The sequence below is a fragment of the Notolepis coatsorum genome, assembly GCF_963971535.1.
Source record: "Notolepis coatsorum genome assembly, chromosome: 10".
NCBI classification, from domain to species: domain Eukaryota; kingdom Metazoa; phylum Chordata; class Actinopteri; order Aulopiformes; family Paralepididae; genus Notolepis; species Notolepis coatsorum.
The window spans coordinates 55,106,631-55,130,594 of NC_140174.1; the positions used below are offsets into that span (position 1 = coordinate 55,106,631).

Sequence of the window (23,964 nt, forward strand, 5' to 3'; positions counted from 1 at the left end):
CTCTGCAGATTCTGCCGTCAAACAGACTCGCGCGGATAGGAGAGAGCTATATGATGGCCTTTTGTGTGGGGCATAAATTGCAGGGAGATATTGGTCCAAATATGAAGGCAACATCTTAATGTATTTATTCTCTCCCCCTCTCCCTCTGTGTGAGAGTATTTATTTTTTAAAGATTTGAGTTGAAACTTAAAGTTCAGTCTAGTGTTTTTGATTTAACGTTCCACTGTGATCACTTTGACAGAATAATCACCTCTTTTGTCATTGTCAGCTCTTTGTTTTTACAGTGAAAGTACAATTTTCAGATTTTTTGTGTGATACAAAATCTTCTGTTCCTCCTTCCTTTAATGGAAAACCTGTGTGGGGATTTAACTCAAAGTTAAACTGTAATAATCAAGAACCTCATCCTTTACTGTCATCTTTCTCTCCCATTATAGACAGAGGCCTCGACAATGGTAACGTCAAACCACCCCACTATATGCCAGCTGGACCTGGAACCGATACCCTCCCCACTCCTCCAGACCATAGCACCCGACATATTCCCATTCCTAACTAGGGCTGCACGATTCTTGCTAAAATGTGAATCACGATTTTTCTCTAAGAATTGAGATCATGATTCTCTCACGATTCTTATTTTTTCAATAAAAACATTAATTGCACTCTTAATTTCTTAAGCATGCATTGTTAACCCTCTCTGCCACGCTTATATCATCAATGTTTGATCACTGCCAGCTCTATTTGTCTATGGAGATGTTCACCTACTTTGCAGGGCTATAACTTTTTAAATTGTATTGCTAAATTGACATTACTATGGCCCATTCAACATCGATTAGCTATTGTTCAGGGTGTAGGAACGTTTTACTTTTTCATTCACACATTCATACAATAATACTGTCTAGAGTATAAATATGTTTTCATCGTTTTCTGCAGTAATTCCTAGAACGTGAGATAGCCATTTATGCATATATTACATCAGCAAATGCAGTTTGCTAGCGATTGACGTCAGATTAAAAATTTCAATTGTACAAGGTCCTAAACGTCATGACTCATCATCTGATGTTGACCGGAGGGGGGGGGGGGGGGGGGTCGTTTATAATGCAATGACCAACGTTAAATGATTCAAGTAGTATGGGTGATATATAGATCAGAACAGTTTGTATGGATAATAATAATCAAAAACGCTGAAACTCACCCCAGTATCCTCTTACCGTTGGGTGATGAGCGTGGAGCAAAAAGATCGCTATTATGGGATGTTGATCTATGCGATCCATTTCCAGGTTGTATAATACTATATACGTCCAAATAACATTGTTTATTGAGTTATGGCAACCGATCGATTATCCAGTGTGTCAAGATGGAGTCCCGGGAGCGATCGCGAGTGGCGGACGGAATAGGGGGGACACCAAGCACTTCCGGCCCCACTTACCCACTTCCGGTTTGGCGATCGGCCACCAGGTGGCGATATTGAACCGTTGGAGAGTTGAGTGGAGATCTCAAGCACCCGTCAAGGATCCGTCGGTGAAATATGATTACCATGACAGATTTTTGAAATATTGATCTCAAAGACGCTGTAAAACGTCAGTGGCAAATTACGCATGGCGAGGAATGACGTCTTAACACGTCATTGGCGATTAAAGGGTTAACAGAAACAGATCCAAGCTTTTAAAAGTCTCTGGCTCAAAACGAGCTCATCAAAAATCATCATGGTTAATAAGACGGATTCAAAAGTATCCCCCGATTTGTACAAGTGATGGCTTATTTTGAAGGCTGATGAATGCCTCAGGTCTCCCCCCCCCCCCTCTGTCCCCAAGTGACACTGGCAAAATGACATTGACTGCACTAGTCCGTACTGAATCTCTGCACACTTCACTTTATATATATATATATGTATTTTATTTATTGATTAATCCCCCACTGCACTGTTTTCGTTTCTTGTCTGTGTTGGTGTTTGTTTACTGTGAAAAAAGAAAGAATGCATACACTGTATTGCTGCAACAATTACCAATGTGTTTTACACAAATGGCTCAATAAAGGAATCTGAATCTGAAGGTATGAACCTGTAAAAAAAGAAAAAAAAATGTAAACTAATTTGAAGATTGCTCAACAAGACCCTAACGTTTATGCCTGGTCACATATGTATTCCACATCTAGCAGGAGTGGGAGAAAGGTCAAAAGAGAAGCCAATAAAGCCAGTGAGGGCTAAGCGGACGCTGCCATCTCAGCATGGAAGCGTGTTACATTGATTGCGTCTCTTACATTTTCAAAGTCTGCCAATGATCTGTTCTTGCTGGCTTGGGCGACACATTTCAGTGAATCAGTCTAGAGGGAGAAGAGAGAAACCAGGAGGTGAAGTGACACATTAAGTACAAAACTGAGAAATAAAGGAGAACTTAGGCTCTTCATCGTCATCATTAGAATTTCAGAAAAGTACATTTCTTCTGGGGAAGATGCAGAGCAAGACAGATTTGAAAACGACTTCAAGAATTTGAATAACTTGAGCTTCAACCTCACACACACCTGTTAACACTTTCAGAGCCCTTGCTTAACCTTGATTTACCGGTTGAATGCCCACCATCCACTTCAATGTTAGCGTTAAAAACGCCTAATCTGTTTTAAATTATGTGTCTAATCTGCCCGTCGCTTATCAATGACTAGTTTTCCAGTCAACATTGTCGAAGCGTATTGTTTTTTTATCAGTTCATTTTCGTTTTATAGCATTTTGAAAAGCCCTCGTTTAAGGAAAATATAAAGATTCCATGATAAAAGATGTTTACTGGAATATTCTAGAATACACAAAAACTGTAATTTTTCGGCCTATTTATGAATAGTTTTCAAATAAACGCTAGATTATCGATAGTATATGTGTACGTATGCACGCTAGAGACGCAATCTGAAAAATCGATTCTCTTAGTTCCTCATCAGCGATCACGCACACAGACACATCACACATAGGGCAAACGCTGAGATCTCAGCGAATACAACTCTGATTATCCCAAATTATGGTAAAATAGATTCCTTACCTCAGATCAGATGTTCTCCAAAAAGATCATTCCAATTCCTGATCGCCATTCCAAATATCGATCACGCTTATTGATTGAGTATTGGCTACTGTGAATATATATTCCAGGCTGATTCCCGTCCCACGATGACTTCCATGTTGAGCAGACAGCTTGCCAGCTCAAGGAGCCAGCTGGCTCCGCCTCTACATATCGACTGATCCCAGGTCAGTCTAAGCGACTGACCTGCAGTTACACAGGGATAGACGATAGGGGGCGCTTTTTTCCATTCTGAGCTGCTGGAGGAGCTGCTGTACCAACGGGAGACTCGGTTGATGAAATATGAAATCAGATCGCTAATAAACAAATAAAATGATATTTGTCGTCGTGGGCACTCAGTGGGGGGCCTAATAAAACGAGTAATGTCGTCCGTGGCACTGAAAGTGTTAATAGCCTCACTGGGAACATACAAAGACACCGTCACGTGAGATCAACAGGCGGCATGCGTTAACACTTTGGGTGCCGTTCACGTAGATCTATGTTTCTGTGGCCCGACCGTTGAGTGCCGGAAACGTAGATCTAGGGCTGGGAGATATAACGATAATTATCGCGATATATTTTAATAATCGATATCGGGGGGGGAAAAATCTAAAAGACAGTGGACAGACTTGTCTTTCTTGCCTGCAACTTAAAGTAATGGCTTTGCTTGTCCAAATGACAATACTGACCAAATTGAGATTTAATTTTCTCTTGTCCATTTATTTTGTTTGCTTTCTAATTTAAAATAGTTTGAAACCGTCTGTACACAGTAGGCTATGTGTGCTAGCAGAGCTAGTCTCGAGTCACGGTGCACATGTGCGGTGGTTTGTCCACCAAAAAAGCGCCAAAAGATAGAAAAGAAACTTAGCAGAGCCAGAACTGTTCAACTCCCCTGGAGCCACAGCCAGCAGAGAAGCCGGTTTACTTTCGCTTTCAAACCAGCTGCAGCCTGAGAACTGGAGTGAGGGGATGTAACACTAAAGATGGCGGCAATGACAAAGAATTGCTGCAAAATAGACATACCGTACTTTTCGGACTATAAGCCGCACCTTTTTCCCCCATTGTTCGACCCTGCGACTTATATAACGGTGCGGCTTATATGTGACTCGACGTGACCAAACCCGAAAATGTCCAGTGAGGCTTATATATGTACACATCATAAAATTTAGCTGCTGCGGCTTATATTCAGGTGCGGCTTATAGTGCGAAAAGTACGGTACATCTGTTGTTTAATAAAAAAATAAAAAAAATAATACTCGATTTTTTTAATATAGAGTGATATGATATTGTTATCGATATCGTTATCGCAATATCATTTTTGGCCATATCGCCCAGCCCTACGTAGATCTATGTTTCTGTTTCGTTATTTCTTTTAGGGTGCTTTCACACCAGAGCTGTTTGGTCCGGACTATCGCACCAGAGTTCGTTTTCTCGGATAGTCCGCTTTTTTTGGGGTGGTGCGAATGCTCAGTCGAACTCTGGTGCGGACCAAACACACAAACTCTGGTCCGCCTGAAAACGTAGGTCTCGGTTCGCTTCATCGGAGCAAACGCGGACAAAATATAGGAAGTGACCTGATAAACTGTGCATCTTGATGAGAAGGAAACAAAACAAACACTGCAGCACTGTCCCGCCTGCTCTACTTCACTGTGAAACAGAGAGAGAGAGAGAGTCCCTGTCGTCAGTGGAGCGGAGTGTGCGCGCGCGTGTGTGAGAGAGATGCGAGTGGATGTCGCTGCATGTTTGTGTTTCGCGGATTTCACACCTGAAGGGAAGGGGTTTCCACTCTATTGTGTCCAATAGACAAGCGCCCTTTTCGACGTGTTCGAATGTGGTGCGTGTGCGCTGCGCTGCTCCTGAAAATTGTAGAGCTGTCCCCGAAGCTTGTTTTTGGGATTCTATATATATCCAATAGACGAGCGCCCTTTTCGACCGTGTGACATTGTTCCGAAAGTTTGGTGCACTTGACAAATTGCAGTGTGAAAGCAGACGAACCAAATGAAGAATGCAACAATGTTGCAACTTCACCCCCCGAACCGCACAGAGTCCGCACCGAGTCTGCACCGAGTCCACCAAAACTATATGTGAAAGCGCCCTTATTCGCTATTGCCATTCATAATCAATCGAGGCACCTTGTGCATGCTGTCCTGAATGTGTCTGAGATCGCAGACAGACAATACCGCCGCCTAACGCCTTGCGGCCGTTATTGCACTCTATTTGAAACTATGGTTTGTTTTCTAGGCCGAGCTGCGGCGTGGGGGCGGGTTCTAATCACTCCGGCAAGACAATCGGTCACCACGGTCGCCTCGACGAGTTCATCCGCCCGCCCGTTCATGTGCAATGCTGGATAATGTCGGACAAACGATCGCAATGAATATTTGGAATGGCGATCAGATAATTAGATTATTCTTTTTGCAGTACATCAGAGACAAGGTAAGGACTATATATTACCATCTTCAATCCGATAATTTATTGCAGCCCGTGTGTGTGCTGTTGGCTGCGATAGACGCACGGAGGGCCGGTTTTCCCCCGTCCCCTTTCATGCATGCATGAGGAAACATAATACCGATAATAATGATTCGATAATCAGTTGAAAATTGGCAACGTGATAAGTGGATTTCACTAAAGGGCTGTTTGACGGAGTTCCCTGGGATTACACAGGATCACTCTACAACTATACTCATATTCACCACGGTATAAAACGGAAATGTATAGATGAAGAAATTATCTGTTTTTTTGCACGTTGACCGGAAGAAACCCACTGACAATCGACGGCGTTATTAGATCCATAGCTATAATATAAAATATAGGTTTAGCTCTACAAACAAATTGAGCGCTTGGGGTTAATGGGTGGCAAGGCCTATGCACTTCCCGGAAGGGCCGTGGCACCCAATGTGTTAAAGGCCAACTTGCAGGTTAAACCCTACTCTTCAGTTATGGGTAGTTTACATCAGCGGTTCTCAACAGGGGTGCCGCGGCGAGATGCCTGGGAATGTTTCTTTAAAAATATAGAATGACAACTATTTAACTAAACAAATAGTCTATCTAGTGCTTCATGTGTATACAATAATTGCCTAATCAAATAACATGAACTAAAAAAGAAATCGATCAAAATGTCTTGCTCTTGACTTATAATAACTTCACCAACTTAACGTCCGCGGGAGGCGTCATTACTTTTACCATTTCCAGAGCAGTCGCATTCGTGTGACATCACGGGTCCTATGTCCGTTATCAAGGAAATGCCAAGCGGCTATCGGCAATCGTCGTCATTGAAAATTGATTATCACTAAATGCATTCAGTGCTGGATCTAATCAAATGGATTTATCGAGACACATTATGGAAAGTTCGCAACCGGACCACACAGCTTCTGAAAAGTGCTAATTACACGCTTCCGACGGCGATGGTCTACTGCAGAACACGTGAGTGTATCAGCCGCTGGTTATGATTATTATGATACAAAATGTGAATGAATGAATATATCATCTGATGCCACCTGGAGAGCTCGTTCCGGTGAAGTGCCCCTGGAAACATTTTGGTCAGAGTGTGGTGCTGAGTACCAAGTAACTCACGAATGGGGGACCCTGATGTAAACAAGACAAATGTCTTTCTCTGGTCTGCATCCCCTTAACAATTGTGTGTATTGAGCCGTACTGTATTGTACCCATTCTGCAATCTGTTAAATAAAGTTCTCATTCATTCATTCATGCAGCAGTTAAGGTGTTGATACCATTGAGCACCACATATTTGTGTGAAGCTGGCTTTTCATCCATGACGGCTCTGAAAACAAAATATAGGGCCAAGTTGAGCCGACATGCGTGTTGCCTTGTCGTCGATCTCCCCACGTATTGACCGTATTATTAGCCAGCAGCAGCAGACCTCGCACTGAGCTAGAAATGTCCACAAGTGATTATTTTCTGTATTTATTTATATTTTTTGAGAAATGGTAACTTGGTGATCCTTTGATTTTTGAGAAATAGTCACACTAGTTATTTTTTTTGGAAAACAGTGCAGCTGCAACAGATAGCACGTTGGTGATCCTTTTCTGTATTTAAAAAAAATTGTCACACTATTGTTATATTTATTTATACATTTAGACCTGAAACGCCTGCTAATAATGCATTATATAGCCTGCATATACACACAAATGTGTTTCCTGGTTTCAATGGGTTAAATAAACGTTATTTTGAAAGCAAGCACTTGTCATCATTGTAGAAAAAAAGACAGGACCGGAAAAGTCTTTATCGTATGTAGGGGTGCCCTGGAATATTTTATTGGACACAGGGGTGCCTTGGCAGCAGAAAGATTGAGAACCCCTGGTTTACATCATTGGTATCTAATTTCATTATTTATTTTTTTCCATTTGATGCCGGAAATGCCACTCAGAAAGGGTCCACGCACGAATAACATGCACGGAGCAAATCTAAAAGCTTATCAAGACGCTAGCAGGGCCGTGACGTCACTTCAGGCAACTTATGCCCGTCCGGGTCATAGTACTACTGGCTATATGGCTCTGGCTAACGTTAGCATTATGGCTACTGTCGTGAACCATTTTAGATCGGGGCATGTAGAGGAGTTTGGGGAACGAGTAAAATGTGCAGGTCCTCTTCTCAGACCTGTGGGGCAAAGCACTGCACGCATCATGCCGGCTAGCAAGCTACACGTCGTGGCATGTTGATAGCACAATAGTAGCCCAATCGGTGCATCACAGTCACGAAACGGGCTACCACGATAGCCATTAGCTAACTAACGTTAACGTTACAAGCTCAAACACCTTATAACTACTACTATTGTCGTGTCCATAAGTTCCCTGGCAGAATACTTGTGAGGACAAAGGTATACAAATAGGAGAGAACAATTTTAAATCGGGCATTGTTAGGAGTTTCGAGAATGCTGGCTACCAAGCTAAGCTACGTTAGCTACTAACGTTATATACACAATATGTACAACAACACAATGATTTACATTATTACAAATATGGTAACGTGGTTGTGGCTTTTACAAATAGTGGTTAGCTTTAGAGATGAATGGCTATGATCACGGAGCAATAGTGTTAGGTGAAACAGAGACTAGCTCCTCGGCTAGTAGCAAGAATGCTCTGCTTCCTGCCACTACCTGCCTGTGACTCTCAGAGCCCCTCGCTGCCCTGCACCTGATGTGACGTCATCATTAAGATGACACATGCACACTATGAACCATGGATTAAAATATGCATGTGCGTGAGGTTGTGGTTTAGTCGACAAAATGTTTGATAAAAACGCTAAAACTGGGTCAATTTCGATAAAAAAAATGTCCCTCTTCATGAAAGTCAGCGTTGGCCTAGTCACATTGTTTATTGAACAAAAATACAACCTGCAAGTTGGCCTTTAACACTTTGAATGCCACCCACAAGTTCTCGTGTTATTACCCCCCCCCGGGTTGAATGCCCACTCACGAGAATATTCATTGTTTTTTTTGGCGATCTGAAATCATATTTCATCAACAGAGTCGACCGTTGGAAATTCAGCTACCTCAGGCGCTCAGATGTGTAAAAAGGGCCGCCTATCGTCTCCCAGGTGGTAATTCACCCTTTTGGATTGAACTCAATGCAAATTAATGAGAAAAAAAAACCCGCACTCCACATTTTACTTCTCACTCATGTAACCAGGGTCTACCAGCTTCACTCTGGAGCCTCGGAGCCGCGGGAATATGTGTTTTACTGTATACACGATGGATCAATCAAATGAGATTTTTTCGAATGGCGATCGGGAATTGGAATAAACCATTTGGATACCATCTGAGATCTATGTTATCAGTATTAGGATAATCAGACCCGTTTTCACGGATATATAAGCTTTTATGTGATTATGGTGATAGGCTGTTTGACTCTGCTCGCGGTCAGGAAATAGGAGCAGCGATTATCAGCGCAGGGCACGAGCGTGCATAGATACACATACCGTACTTTTCGGACTATAAGCCGCGGCTTTTTTCCCCATTTTTCGACCCTGCGGCTTATATAACGGTGCGGCTTATATGTGGACCAAACCCGAAAATATTGCTTTTTTTACTGCATTGAAATGTTATTTATCCGTTCCCTTATTTGCTAAACTTAATAGAACTTGTAAATGAGTTCATTCTTGTTATTTGTCCGACAGTATTGTGACAATCCCCTCTGTGCACGAACCCTTACATATGGTAATTAAACATTAAAACACCTGCGGCTTATAGTCCAGTGCGGCTTATATATGTACACATCATTCAATTTAGCTGCTGCGGCTTATAGTCAGGTGTGGCTTATAGTGCGAAAAGTACGGTACTATCGATCATCTAGTGTTTATTTGAAAACGATTCATAAATAGGCCGACAAATGACAACGTTCTAGAATATTCCAGGAAAAGGCGATTATCAGGGAATCTCTTCTTTTTTCAGTGAAACAGAGTGCTTTTCAGAATGGTAGAACACGGAAATGAAGCGATAAAAAAACAATATGCTTTGACAATGTTGACTGGAAAACGAGTCTTTGATAAGCGACGGGCAGATTAAACACATTTTTAAACATAGATTAGGCGATATTAACGTTAACATTGAAGTGGCCTTGGGCATTCAAGGGACTAATAAAGAATTAAGCTTGGGCAGTCAAAGTGTTAAGCAGCATTTATTTTGCAATGTACACTGGTTGTGACTATGGCAAAGTAGTCTCAAAAGCTTACAAAAGTCTCAAAAGTTTACCAATGGAAATTGCAATTCATGGGCATAACTGGGTAATAAATACGGCGCAGCAGAAAATCACTTTTGTAGTCTACTGCACAGCCTACGTGCCTGGTGGAGCTCGTGGCATTGAATGACACCAGGCACACGCAATGTCTATGCCCCCCATCAAGAGTGGGAATGCCATTTGCCAAACTAGCAGAACCCAGCGTTCCTCGTGTCAAATTTAAACATCCTCCACTGTTAAATCCCCCCGGTTTGATTTGAGAGATAAGTCCATACCTGTCGGCCGGCGTGCCGCAGGCCCAGTTTACCGCTGATTAAAGACGGTACCTCTTCCGGCCTGAAACAAAGAACGAGGAAAAAATCATCACATCAGAATACAAACACGTCTATAGTCAGACTGAAGGTTCTCTCTTATACTCAAGACTATATGCAGACAATGCAATGTTAATGCAATGTTAATGCAATGCAGAAAGGCAATATTGCCTGCAACATGTTAGTTCAATCAAGACAGGAAATATTGCCCGCATCAGGGGCGAATATAGGTATTGGCAAATGGCAATATGGATAATATTACTGCCTGTACTTAACTTTTATGGCCAATCACGAAAAAAGTTGGGTTATCTCGCCAACGGTTGAGCGCCAAAACCCGGGTTTTCAATCGTTTATAGTTTTCTTTTATTAAATTTTTTATTCTATACAGTCTCACGGACCTCGGTGTATCATTCTGAGAACCCGAGATTGCAATGCAGGGTGGCAGTATCACCTACCCTTTGAAACCTTATTTCACACTGAGTTACATTTTATATGGTCCGGGCGGAGAAATGGTACCCGGGCAAGTGAAAGGCTTCATTTGAGGCACTTGGAATGCATCCAGCACACTTGGTGGATAGTTTGTCCCATTTCATGTCAGGGATCCGATGGACATCAATACTGGAAATCGCGATCAGACAATTGGAATATTCATTTTGGAATACCTCCTATCAAAGGTAAGGACTATATGACATCAATCCTACAATGATTTCACATCGATCGCAACGATCATGTTACGTACTCCAAAAAGTATGCCATTGTGGACGACCAGAGCATCAACGAAACGACTCCCCCCGTTGATGCCTTCATGATGAAACAGAATACCTATTATATACCTTTGATTTGGAAATAGTTTAGTGTCCAGACGAGCAACGCAAACGACTTTAGCTAAATGCACATAGCGCTCCATAACTCAGCTTCCAGGAATTAGCCTGGATCACTCTGAAACTATACAATATTCACCACGGGATAACACGCCAACATATACATGAAAAAACGTTTTTTTTTACTTTTTTACATGTTGGACGAGCGATAGTGACTGTCAAATGAGCCATAGTATTGTCTCCATAGCTATAACATAGAATATAGATATAGCTCTGCAAACATTGTGACGCATTGTGAAAATGCCTATCTTTTAAAGCGTGGCCCAGACCACAGGGATGGGGATACACGCTGGCGCTGAATGAGTTAAAGGATAACTCCACTATTTTGGGAAATTAGCTTATTTAACATCTTCCCTGGAGTTAGACAAGAAGATGCATACCTTTTTTGTCTCTGTGCGTGCATTTTAGCTTTGGGAATAGATGCTCCGTTAGCATAGCTTAGCTTCATCACTGGAAGTGAGGCAGGACAGTAGCCTTACAGTGCCTTACAGTGTATTGCAAGGTCTGACATTGACCAAACTTGATATGCATGACCTTGGTGGGCTCTAGGTCAACTCCTGAAAAGGGGGTCAATGTCAGACCTTGCAATCAAAAGTTAGGGGCGCACTGAAATTATGGCAAGGGTTATTAGCCCCCTAACTTTTGATTGCAAAGTCTGACATTGACCCCCTTTTCAGGAGTTGACCTAGAGCCCACCAAGGTCATGCATATCAAGTTTGGTCAATGTCAGACCTTGCAATACACTGTAAGGCACTGTAAGGCTACTGTCCTGCCTCACTTCCAGTGATGAAGCTAAGCTATGCTAACGGAGCATCTATTCCCAAAGCTAAAATGCACGCACAGAGACAAAAAAGGTATGCATCTTCTTGTCTAACTCCAGGGAAGATGTTAAATAAGCTAATTTCCCAAAATAGTGGAGTTATCCTTTAACAAAATGCATCATGAAAAATGCTATTGGTCTTAATTATGGACACAATGACCCATTTACGCGGTCCCATAATGTTGCCCGAACTAAATACCTAGATGACCTCAGTCAGTGATTAGTACCCACATGTCTTTATAGTAGTAAGCATTTGCTTCAGCCCGGCCAGAGCACATAATGAGCAGGGTTTGCACTATTGAGGAAATCTGAATCTTGCTTGTTTCACTATGACGTCACTATGTAGACAGAACAGCTTGTGAAGCGGAGTTAGCTAGTAAGAATTCAATGGATTTAGCCATTTTAGCTATTGTAATGGCTCTTTAGTAAATTTGTAATTTGGTAAAAGAAACAGATTTTTTTTTAAATCTTTTTTTAAGAGACCGGGCTTGGATATGATGTTCAGTTGAGTTCACAATCACTACAACATAAATGAAGAAAATGTCTTTCACTTAAGGTCATCAACAGCTCTCACCCCTCTAACGCACCAGCAATGTGTGCCGTTCAGATAGCAACGTTGTGGTGAAATACAGCCAGCGATTCCACGGTGCCAAGAGGGATCAATCAACCCCCGAGAACAGTAGCTCAATCCATTTCAAACAGCAACTGGACTCTTGGTCTGTTCTACATGAGACATTAAGCTGGAGTGGGGCTTACAAGTTAAGCACAATCTTGCAGAGCAGCATGTATTTGAGCGCTGTGATGGCTTTGGGATGGTCGACAGAGTCATAGCCCTCGAAAGCCTCAAAGAAGTAGGAGTAGGCCGTCTTCCAGTCCTTCTCCTCGGCCGCATGGCAGATCCCTGCAAAAGCAGACGAGACACAGTTAGTATTAACGCGGAGAGATGACCTACACACAACCAACTACAGGGGGCAATCTTTGGAAATCTCACAACTCGATCTTTGATTCCTGGGGTCACGATTTGCTTTAAAATAGATCGAGCCAGTTTGAAAGATTACATTCTAGATTGCCATTAACCTTTGCGTTACAAAGTTTGAATATTGTGTGTCTTTCTGCTTGGCTAATGTTGGCCATGTGTACGATTTTTAAGGTTTAAACCTTATCGCAATATTTGATGAATCAATTTGGAAATTGGTAGGGCTGTCTTAAATACTTCGAAGCTTCGTTCGATGGCACAAGCTTCGAACATTAAAAAAAAATCGAAGTAAAAGAAAAGAAAAATCATTTTTTTTTTCTTTTTTACTTCGGTGTGTGTGTGTGTGTGTGTGTGTGTGTGTGTGTGTGTGCGTGCATGGGGCCATTGGGTGGGGCCGGGGGACAAATACACTGGAGGAAAGTAACCCAGCTCAGCACTGCCCAAATTATATCATCACTATTGCCTGTTTGAAGGATATCATCCTCAAACACACCACCTACACGCCTATTCTCAGTCCTTGCCCCACAATGGTGGAATGAACTACACACCCCAGTTAGGACAGCCGAATCCCATCCAATCTTTCGCTGTCGACTAAAGACTCACTTCTTCAACCATTATCTGAAATAAAATTACAAAAAATTAAATAAAAAAATCTAACCCTAACTAACCTTACTGTCATGCACTTGTCCTAATAAACGAACCTACACTGCAACATGCAACACTTTGATGAATATTGTTACTCAGCTGATAGTTGTATCCTTCCTGATGACCTGTTGTACAGAACTTGTAAGTCGCTTTGGATAAAAGCGTCAGCTAAATGACTAAATGTAAATGTGAATGTAAATGCCTTGTAGAATTCCACACATAAGAAAGAAAGATACTGGGATGAATAAACAAAATAGGAAATAAAATGAAGAAATGCATGCAATACATAAATAAATATGAATCTCCATATATGAAATAGAACATTTAGATAATGTGCTACTGAGATGTTTTGGTGAGTTCTTTGTTTTTTTGTGGAAGTAGCCCTTCTTAAAAATGCATGAACATTCACTGATAATTGGTCTGTAGTGGAGTCTACAAGGTCTACATTGCCGGACCATGTAGAATCCGGACCTTGTAGACTGACACAATTCTGTGCATAGTTTAGTCTACACAGGCCATATTTCAAATAATCAAAATCTTAATTCATTCATCTTAAACATTCTTGATTTGGGGGATTGGTAGTTCCCATGAAATCTGAAGTTGTTCAAACGACAACAGCGATCCACCTTGAATTAAATCACACAGCAGAGTGAAACCTTGTTGGCTGCGTCAGTCACGAAAGGGGCTACTTAATTCATTAATCCAATCCACTTTATTTATAGAGCACATTTAAAAACAACAACGTTTACCAAAGTGCTGTACAAGTCCCACAACATAAGAAAAAAAAAAAAAAAAAAAAGCTTCGAATTAAAATCGAAGCTCGGCCCCGAAGCTTCGATTGCCAAAAAAAAATTCGAAGGTCAGCCCTAGAAATTGGATAGAACATCAACCCTTACGAACAGGTGTCGCTCAACAAGTGTTGAATAACTAAATGAGTGGATGAGTCACTGACTGGAACCTTAAAAAATACCATTGAGGACCAATTATTCAATTCACAATAATAATGACACATGCTGCCAACCATTGCACGACAATTCTCATTAAATCCACTCAACTGGAAATATATCACTTCATTATGGAACACCGGGTGACAAATATTTCATCCAGCATTTCAATGACAAAGCAGGCTACACTAAAGAATACCACCTGATGAAGTATAGGTCAGTCACAGACTGTGGTTTAGTGTCAAGTCATAGTACAGTCTCTTAATTTGTATCACCATCCAGACAAATAGCCAATCTTAGACAATTCACCAGTCAGGTCCATGAATATTTGGACATTGACACAATTTCGCCTCTGTACACCACCACAATGGACTTACAAGTGCAGACTTTCGGCTTTAATTTGAGGGCATTTACATCCAAATCAGGTGAACAGTGTAGGAATTACAACTGTGTCTAATTTTTTTTCCTTCTCGATCCGATTCCGATCCGATACCAGTGCATACATTAAAAAAATTATAATATAATATTTTTATTTTTTTATATATACAGCTACTGTTTTATATATAGTTTTTTTTAGTAATAACTAGAAAGTAGGTATTTATTCAACAACAGGTGATTGTATAGATTAGTATTAGTATCATTAATTGACAACCGTGAACAATGAGTTCACCCACGGAAAGGTTGTTGGGACATGGACATGGACGTTATACGTTGTTGCACTCCAGAAGGCCTAGTAGCAGAGGCTCTGTTGTGATTTTTAATGAACAATAAATATTCAACATTCTCTTTTGAGACTCCGCCTCAGACTCTTATCCTTTGGCACTTGGAACTTGTGGTACTTTGCTTGCAGGTCTGCAGCCATTATTGCTGGATTATGAATAGCACCAACTTTAGCCAAGGTACCGTTATCAAGCTAAGCTAGCTGACCTAGCTCGTCTTCCCCGCAAGGTTTTCACATTAACATTTGATAATGTTAGTCAGCTAACGCTAGTCAGTAGCTACTTGACTTAAATACGATTCACCGTGGGTGCATTATTGTTGATAGACGGCCAGTGTCAGGTCCTGGAGAAAGGACAGGGGATCATCTGATTTGTAGGGCTGACCTTCGAAGCTTTTTTTGGCAATCGAAGCTTCGGGGCAGAGCTTCGATTTTAATTCGAAGCTTCGAAAAAAAATAAAAAAAATATTTTTTTTTAATATTTTTTTTTTATCTTATGTTGTGGGACTTGTACAGCACTTTCGTAAACGTTGTTGTTTTTAAATGTGCTCTATAAATAAAGTGGGTTGGATTAATTAATTAAGTAGCCCCTTTCGTGACTGACGCATCCAACAAGGTTTCACTCGGCTGTGTGATTTAATTCAAGGTGGATCGCTGTTGTCGTTTGAACAACTTCAGATTTCATGGGAACTACCAATCCCCCAAATCAAGAATGTTTAAGATGAATGAAGTAAGATTTTGATTATTTGAAATATGGCCTGTGTAGACTAAACTATGCACAGAATTATGTCAGTCTACAAGGTCCGGATTCTACATGGTCCGGCAATGTAGACCTTGTAGACTCCACTACAGACCAATTATCAGTGAATGTTCATGCATTTTTAAGAAGGGCAACTTCCACAAAAAAACAAAGAACTCACCAAAACATCTCAGTAGCACCTTATCTAAATGTTATATTTCATATATGGAGATTCATATTTATTTATGTATTGCATGCATTTCTACATTTTATTTCCTATTTTGTTTATTCATCCCAGTATCTTTCTTTCTTATGTGTGGAATTCTACAAGGTGCGCGCACACACACACACACACTTAAATTTAGTCATTTAGCCGACGCTTTTATCCAAAGCGACTTACAAGTTCTGTACGACAAGACAGCAAGAAGGGTACAACTCTATCAGCTGAGTAACAATGTTCATCAAAGTGTTGCGTGTTACAGTGTAGGTTAGTTTATTAGGACAAGTGCATGACAGTAAGGTTAGTCACGGTTAGATTTTTTTTTTTTTTTTTTATCATTTCAGATAATGGTTGAAGAAGTGAGTCTTTAGTCGACGGCGAAAGATTGGACGGGATTCGGCTGTCCTAACTGGGATGGGTAGTTCACACACACACACAAATCGAAGTTAAAAAAAAAATAAAAAAAAAAATATTTGAATTTTTTTTTTTATTTTTTATTTATTTATTTTTTAAACTTCGATTTTTTTTTTAATGTTCGAAGCTTGTGCCATCGAATCGAACGTTCGAAGCTTCGAAGCATTTAAGACAGCCCTACTGATTTGATGTAACATTAAAGCGGATGTTGTTCCAACTAGCTAGCTTTTCAGCTAATGCTACAGTATAATAACACCAGCAAACAAAACCGTCACACCGCTCTGTCGGGACAATGGAATTTAAGAAAGTGTATCTGCTGTTAAAACGACAAACAGCATCGACACTTTAATTCACGTCGATTAAAAACACGTTAATTTTATAATCCTAAATGACGTCATATGGGATCGGAGGCTAGACTTTCGTCGTACTCGCCAATACCGATACCAGCATTTTAGGCTGTATCGGAGGCATTTTCAATACTGGTATCGGAACAACTCTACAGGTAATTGGACAAAATAACAATCATAAATCGAATCCCTTCAGCTTTGTCTTCAGCAAGTGAAATGCATGCTCAATTGGATTCAGGTAAGGTGATTGACTTGGCCATTGCATAACATTCCACTTATTTGCCTCATATCGAGTTGACAGCAACCGATTCCAAAAGAAAATACCACTTGAAATGAAGACCTTTTATCCACAGAACAGCGGAGTAGCCAATTGTCCAATTACTTTTGGTAGCTTAAAAATGGGGAGGCACATATCATTTGTTGTAATTCCGATACCATTCACCTGAATTGGATGTAGGATTTTCTAAATTAGAGTATCGCAATATGAACCGATCTTTTTACGTTGAAAGGATCCTATTGGATCATTGATAATAGATTGATAATAATAATAATAGATTGGATTTAAAGAGAGAAGCGCCTTTCTCAGACTCAAGGACACTGTACAAGGAGAGAGAAGGTATATAAAAGAATGGGTTTTTTTTTTTTTATATATGCGTATAGTAACAGGGGGGGGGGGAATAAAACAAATACGATTAAAAAAAGGAAGCAAGGTGCCGTCCAATTGGATGAAACCGTAACAAGAAAATTAACAAAAACAGGATCTAGGGCGGCTGGGTGGCGCAGCAGACATTGCGCTCGTCACCAACGCAACCGGGTTCGACTCCGGCTGTCGGCGTTGTCTCCGGCTTGGGCCAGCAGTCATACTAACTCAATAGACCTATCTCAAACCCTGCCCTCTTTTCTTGATCCTCCAATCACAACGGTCTCTTGCCTCGGACAAGCTTTGTTTGTCCGAGGCAAGCGACAGTTGTGATTGGAGGATCAAGAAAAGAGGGCAGGGTTTGAGATAGGTGGGTCCATTGGCAGAGTTAGCGGGTGGAAGTCGATGGGTGGTAATCTGGACGTTGTGGACAGCGACTCCTACAGGTAGGTTGGGGACGCCTGCACAGCAAAGACAGAAAATGGCGGGGGTAGTGTGAGCCTCCCACACGTTACACCTCGCCAATGAGAGTCCGCGCTGGCAGGTGAAAAGATGCGACAGGCTGCCTCCTAGTGTATCGGAGGGGAGACGTGATGCAAGGCTTCTATCCTCCCTACAACCGGCCAGTGGGGGGCATATGCGAGCAACGTTCAAGACAAGAGAGGGGAGAATTGTCACTATGGAATTGGGATGGGAGAAAAAATTGAAGGAGAAAAAGTGGATAAAAAAAAAACGGGATCTGTGGCTTAAAAGAAGAGTCAGGGGGTGGGCTACTTGGATCGATGTATCGTCCCACCCCTAGTATACACCATCTTCTTGTCTGACTCTGGAGAAGACGGTAAAGTTGGCATGATCCTTAGATGATTTTGACAGACTTCAAACAACGCAGAAATTAATGCCCCCCCCCCCCCCCTATTTCTAAATGCTAATTGTTTCTACCAAACCTTTCTTCTGCACTGAGACAGTGTTAAACGTGGTGTCAAGTCAGCTTTATTTGTATAGCACATTTACAAATGACTAAAAGCCAAACCAAAGTGCTTCACATGATAAAAACATATACAATGCAGTAATTAGTAAAAATACACAAATTACAGAAGGTATTATACATTTAAGAAAGCAAGAGCAAGGTGCAATATAAAAGAGACAAGAAAATTTGATAAAAAGTCCAGAGTAATGGACGTCATATACAAGTGGCAGGCTAACTCTGGTCAAAGGCCAGGGAAAACTAGTGCGTTTTGAGCAGTGATTTAAAAGCCTCAAGGCTCTGGGCAGATCTTATATGGGGTGGGAGGCTGTTCCAGAGCCGGGGGGCAGTAGCAGCGAAGGCTCTATTTCCCCTGGTTTTGAGCCTGGTCCTAGGCACCTCCAGCAGCAGCTGGTCAGCAGACCTTGGGGCTCTGGATGGGGTGTGGTGATGCAGGCGCTCAGCTAAATACAGTGGAGACAGCCCGTGTAGTGCTTTAAAAACGGTCAGTAATAGTTTAAAATCTATACGGAAACGGACGGGAAGCCAGTGGAGTGAAGCCAGGACTGGTGTGGTCACGTTTCCTGGTACCAGAGAAGACGGGCAGCCGTATCTTATACCAGTTGCAGGCGATGGAGCAGCGACTGGTCAATACAAACAAACGCATTGCAGTAATCCAGCCGGGTCGAAATAAAGGCATGGATCACCCTCTCCAGATCCTTCTGAGAGAGGTATGGTTTGGTTTTGGCCAGGAGTCTGAGGTGGAAAAAGCTGGTTTTAACCACCGAGCTAACCTGTTTATAAAATTTTACATTTCGGTCAAAGATTACTCCAAGGTTTCTGAGGAGCGGATATTTGAGCCCAGAGGGCCTAGGGCAATGACAGTAGGGTCAACCGAATCGTTACTAAATCAAATGATCCGTTTTGTGCTCATTTAAGTTGAGAAAATTTGCACTCATCCATATTTTTATGTCAGCCAGGCAATCTAGCAGTGGCTGTAGTGTAACCTTGCCTTTTGTTTTTAGGGGTAAATAGATCTGCACATCATCGGCAAAGCAGTGGAAGGACATGTTGTGCTTCGCAATGATTGAGCCTAAGGGCAACATTACAACATATATAATAAAAAAAGGATGGGGCCCAGTATCGACCTCTGGGGCACCAGAGGCCGGGGCCGCTGAAGGAATTCTCCTAGCTGGACTGAGAAGCTCCGGCCAGTCAGGTAGGACTTGAACCAGCTTAGGGCGACACCTGTGATGCCAACATATTTTTCAAGCCGCGACAGTAGGACAGTGTGGTCCATGGTATCGAATGCGGCTGTGAGGTCTAAAAGCACGAGAATGGCAGCTAAAATGAGATCATGAAGAACTCTCAGGAGGGCTGTTTCGGTGCGGTTTAAAGCCAGACTGAAATCTTTCGTGGATTTTATGTGCATCTAAAAACAGTTGTAACTGGAGGTAAATTGCTCGCTCCAGGACTTTTGACAGGAAAGGTAGTTGAGAAATGGACCTGAAGTTTGAGAGAATAGACGGATCAAGGTTTTTCTTTTTTATCAGGAGTTGTACCACAGCATGTTTGAAAGCGGTTGGAATTTACAAACAATAAAATAATGGGCAAGACCGAATCAAGCACTTCTTTTAGAAGGCGAGAGGGAAGGCTATCTGAGGGGCAGTTTGTGGGCCACAAGTGCTTAATTATGTCAGAAAGAGAGGAGGGAGACCGGCTCAAACTGCTTCAAAACAGCAGGCAGGGAGTGTAGAGGGGGGGGGGGGTGAGGAGGCTGTGGTGAGAACTGGTCTGAGAGCAGAGATTTTATCAATAAAAAAAGTTTAGAAAACGTTCACAGGGGGGCGGCTGGGTGGCGCAGTGGACTAAGCGCTCGTCACCAACGCAAGACACACTGGTATCGAATCCGGCTGTCAGCGTTGCCTCCGGCTTGGCCGGCCGTCATACTGGCTCAAATGGCAGAGTCAGCGGGAGGGAAGCCGGTGGGTGGTTATCTGGTCGTTGTAAACAGCGACTCCTACAGGTCGGTCAGGGCGCCTGCACAGCGAGGAAGGGAGATGGTGAGGGTAGTGTGAGCCTCCCACACGTTACACCTCACCAATGAGAGTCCGCGCTGGCAGGTGAAAAGAAGTGGTTGGCTGACTCTGCATGTATCGGAGGGGACATGTGATAGTAGCAGGGCTGTACACTGCGATGATATCGTCGCAAATTGCCCCTTTAATTGGCCGTTGCGATTGGTAAATATTATCTGGGGGCGGGCTTGCGAGTAGTGCTTTCAAGTCTTGCATTCGCATTTCACTCCTAAATTATCCAAGGCGTGTGATGACGCGACTCACGCGAGCTGAGCAGTGAGCACTCAGCAGGTATGATCAGCGGGAACAATCGACTGAGCACTCACTCTGATTCTGATAGACTGGCTGACTGTCTGATTTAGCTATGAAGAAAAGTAAAGTTAGTATTGCTTCATATTTTCGACACGTTCGACCTCCTATAGTGAGCCGAACTGAACTGAACTCAGACACACGGAGAGAGCTGCGGCGTCTGCTGCTCCTCCTCCTCCCTCCCGCACCCGTGGCTGTTGTAAACACTAGTCTCTAGTGAGACACTGGGACCTCGGTGAGCCTGCCAGCCGGCTAGCTACTGATAGCCATCAACAAATGCTCCAGTAAGTCTAGTAGTGCATGATAGCTCGCGTTAGCTTACTGTTCAAAACGAAACGTCCCATTAAACTAAATAGTTCAGATAGCTCCTGATATCAATGTCTTATAACACTGAGTCGATGCGTATTCGAGCTGAGGGCACGCTGAATATAGTCAATAGGGTCCAGCTGCAGCGCCGGAGAATCCTGGCCGTAGCTGGAGGCTACAGTATAGGGTCCAGCTGCAGCTCCGGGGAATCCTGGCCGTAGCTGGAGGCTACTCGAGTACACACAGACAGTGGAGCTGGTTGCATATAGCGAGCATTTAAACTTGTTGCGTGGTGGCGATGTCTCGCAGATAATACAACTACAAGTATGATTATATAATATATATATTTTATTAAAAATCAATATATATAAATATTGTATATTGAGGCAAAACAGAATTATATATACAGTATATAGGCTATTGAGGCAAAACAGACGACGCGTATGTGTGTGTGTGTGCGGGATACAGTATCAGCTCAGCTGCTGCATCGTTAATGAACTATAGATTTATATGGAATTCGTTAATCTATCTAGCGATTGGGTTAACTGAGAGCCAGATTGCTTAGAGGAGTACTGTACATAAGAGCGGTAATGCTCAGATTGCTCATTGAGTCATGACTATAAATGCAAAACGTAATTGTCGTATTTATCATCATTATAATTATTTAATTCCGATGATAGAAACAATCCGTCTGTAGAATCGACTTGAAGAAGCAATGACCATTTGTTCAGGGGGGTTGATATGTTATTTTGATATAAACTCCATTGCAGAGATGGTTATTAACACTTTGGTTGCGTAAGGTTAAATTAATGATATACCATAGATTGCCAGCGCTATTTGTCTATGGAGAAAGTCCCCTTCTTTGCAGGGCTATAACTTTTTAAATTCTATTGCTACATTGCCATTATTAGGGCCCATTCAAAGTCCTATATGTATTGTTCATTGTGTAGCAACGTTAAACTTTTTCATTCACATATTCATAGTAAAGTATGGTCTAATGTATAAGTATGTTTTCATCTCTTTCTGCAGCTTTCTCCAGAACGTGATATATAGCCCCAAATGCATTATATTGATGATGAAATACAGTTTGATGGCAATCAGCGCGATATAAAAAATTCCAACTAGACGTACTTCTAGAAGTTACTACACGTTAGGGCTGGGCGATATGGCCTAAATATGATATCACAATATTTTCTGACCTTTCGGCGATACACGATACGCATCACGATGTTTTTCTTTTTTTCCCCAAACAATTCATTATGAGGCTTACCAAGACAGTATTTGAGTTTGCAAGCTAACATTAAAGACAAAATAAAATACCCATGCATTTAGCATTTTTATATTATATATTAGATTTAGATTATTGGATTATTAGATTATATATTGCATATATTTAGCAATGAGATATTATATAATTTAGATATGAAATATGATGAATTGAAAATGGGGGACCCTGATGTAAACAAGACGAAAGTCTTTCGCTGGTCTGCATCCCCTTAACAATTGTATGTATTGAGCTGTACTGTACCCATTCTGCAATATGTTAATAAAGTTTTAAATCAATCAATCAATCAATCAATAGGATTTTAGCATTTTTATGAAACTACTGTGAATGAATGAATGAAAACTTTATTTAACAGATTGCAGAATGGGTACAATACAGTACGGCTCAATACATACAATTGTTAAGGGGATGCAGACCTGAGAAAGACGTTTGTCTTGTTTCCATCAGGGTCCCCCATTTTCAATTCATATAGACATATATGACATACATGACATACAGATAGTCAGTACTGCTACATCTATACATTTATGACATACCAGATTTGCAAATACAGTACAGTTTGTGATACAGAAGGAGTCAAGAAAAGGGAGTATATACATTTGACGTAGAAACTGTACATTGGAGGAGGTTGGGTGGGGGGGGTTGGGTACATTGGGATATTGACAACCATACTGGGTAATTTACATTGGAGGTGGTTGGGGGGGGGGGGGGGGGCCGGGGGGCACACTGTATAAACAAGTAACACTGTACATTGAGGGGGGGGGGGGAGGAGACACTGTACAAACAAACACAATTGTACATTGAACTATTGACAAAACCATACTAGGTAAATGACTGTACATTGGAGGGGGTTGGGTTAGGATATTTACAGGGGCCAGTGTTGAATTGCAGTCTCCCGTAGGTGTCCCTTGAGAGAGGTTTTGAAAGTGGGTAGTGATCCACATTCCTTTACAGCTTTGGGTAGGGCGTTCCACATTGATGTGGCATAATTGCGAAACGTGTTTAGTCCCTTATTTGAGCCGAATCTGGGTTTAACATGATTTGTGGAGCTCCCTCTGGTGTTGTGATCGTGGTATTCACTGACCTTTGGGAAGTATTTTGACATGTACATGGGTACCTTGGTCGTGTAGTGTATCTTGTAGACCAGGCCCATTGCAAGTTGTTGTACTCTGTCGTCTACTCTAAGCCATCCTAGGTTGACCTGTATATTTGTATGTCTCTAAATGTTTTGATGAATTGAAAATGGAGGACCCTTATGTAAAAAAGCCGAAAGTCTTTTTCTGGTCTTCATCCTCCAGTCAGTCCACTGTTGTTGTATTGAGCTGTACTGTATTGTACCCATTCTGCAATCGTTAATAACGTTCATTCATTCAATCATTCAGCCGGCAACGGAATAATTTTGATTGACAGTCGAGTCTGCCAATTACGTCACACCGCTTGTACCCGCCCTGCTGTTCTTAGCACCAATCGGCAAGCAGCGCTATTCTTTTTTTACTTCCTGAATGCCCTCCTTGATTTTAACGAGAGCTCAGCTCAACGACAACAACAACAGCTCACCGCAGCCGACGAGTGATTACTAGCGCACCGCAGCATGACAACGAGGCATAATGATTTTACTGCAACAAATGTTATAATAAAAGCCTTTCC

At 41.9% G+C, this 23,964-nt stretch overlaps 1 protein-coding gene across 1 annotated transcript in view; it reads right to left on the minus strand.

The window, feature by feature from the left end:
* The window catches only part of psmd11b (proteasome 26S subunit, non-ATPase 11b), a 46,863-nt gene that overhangs the window by 10,230 nt on the left and 12,669 nt on the right, over positions 1–23,964 (minus strand). Inside the window, exons 6-8 of the mRNA XM_084323513.1 lie at positions 12,492–12,636; positions 9,999–10,059; positions 2,254–2,316 (exon numbers count right to left, since the gene is read on the minus strand). Coding sequence (XP_084179639.1) covers positions 2,254–2,316; positions 9,999–10,059; positions 12,492–12,636 — 269 coding nt within the window. The remainder of the gene's footprint in view (positions 1–2,253; positions 2,317–9,998; positions 10,060–12,491; positions 12,637–23,964) is intronic.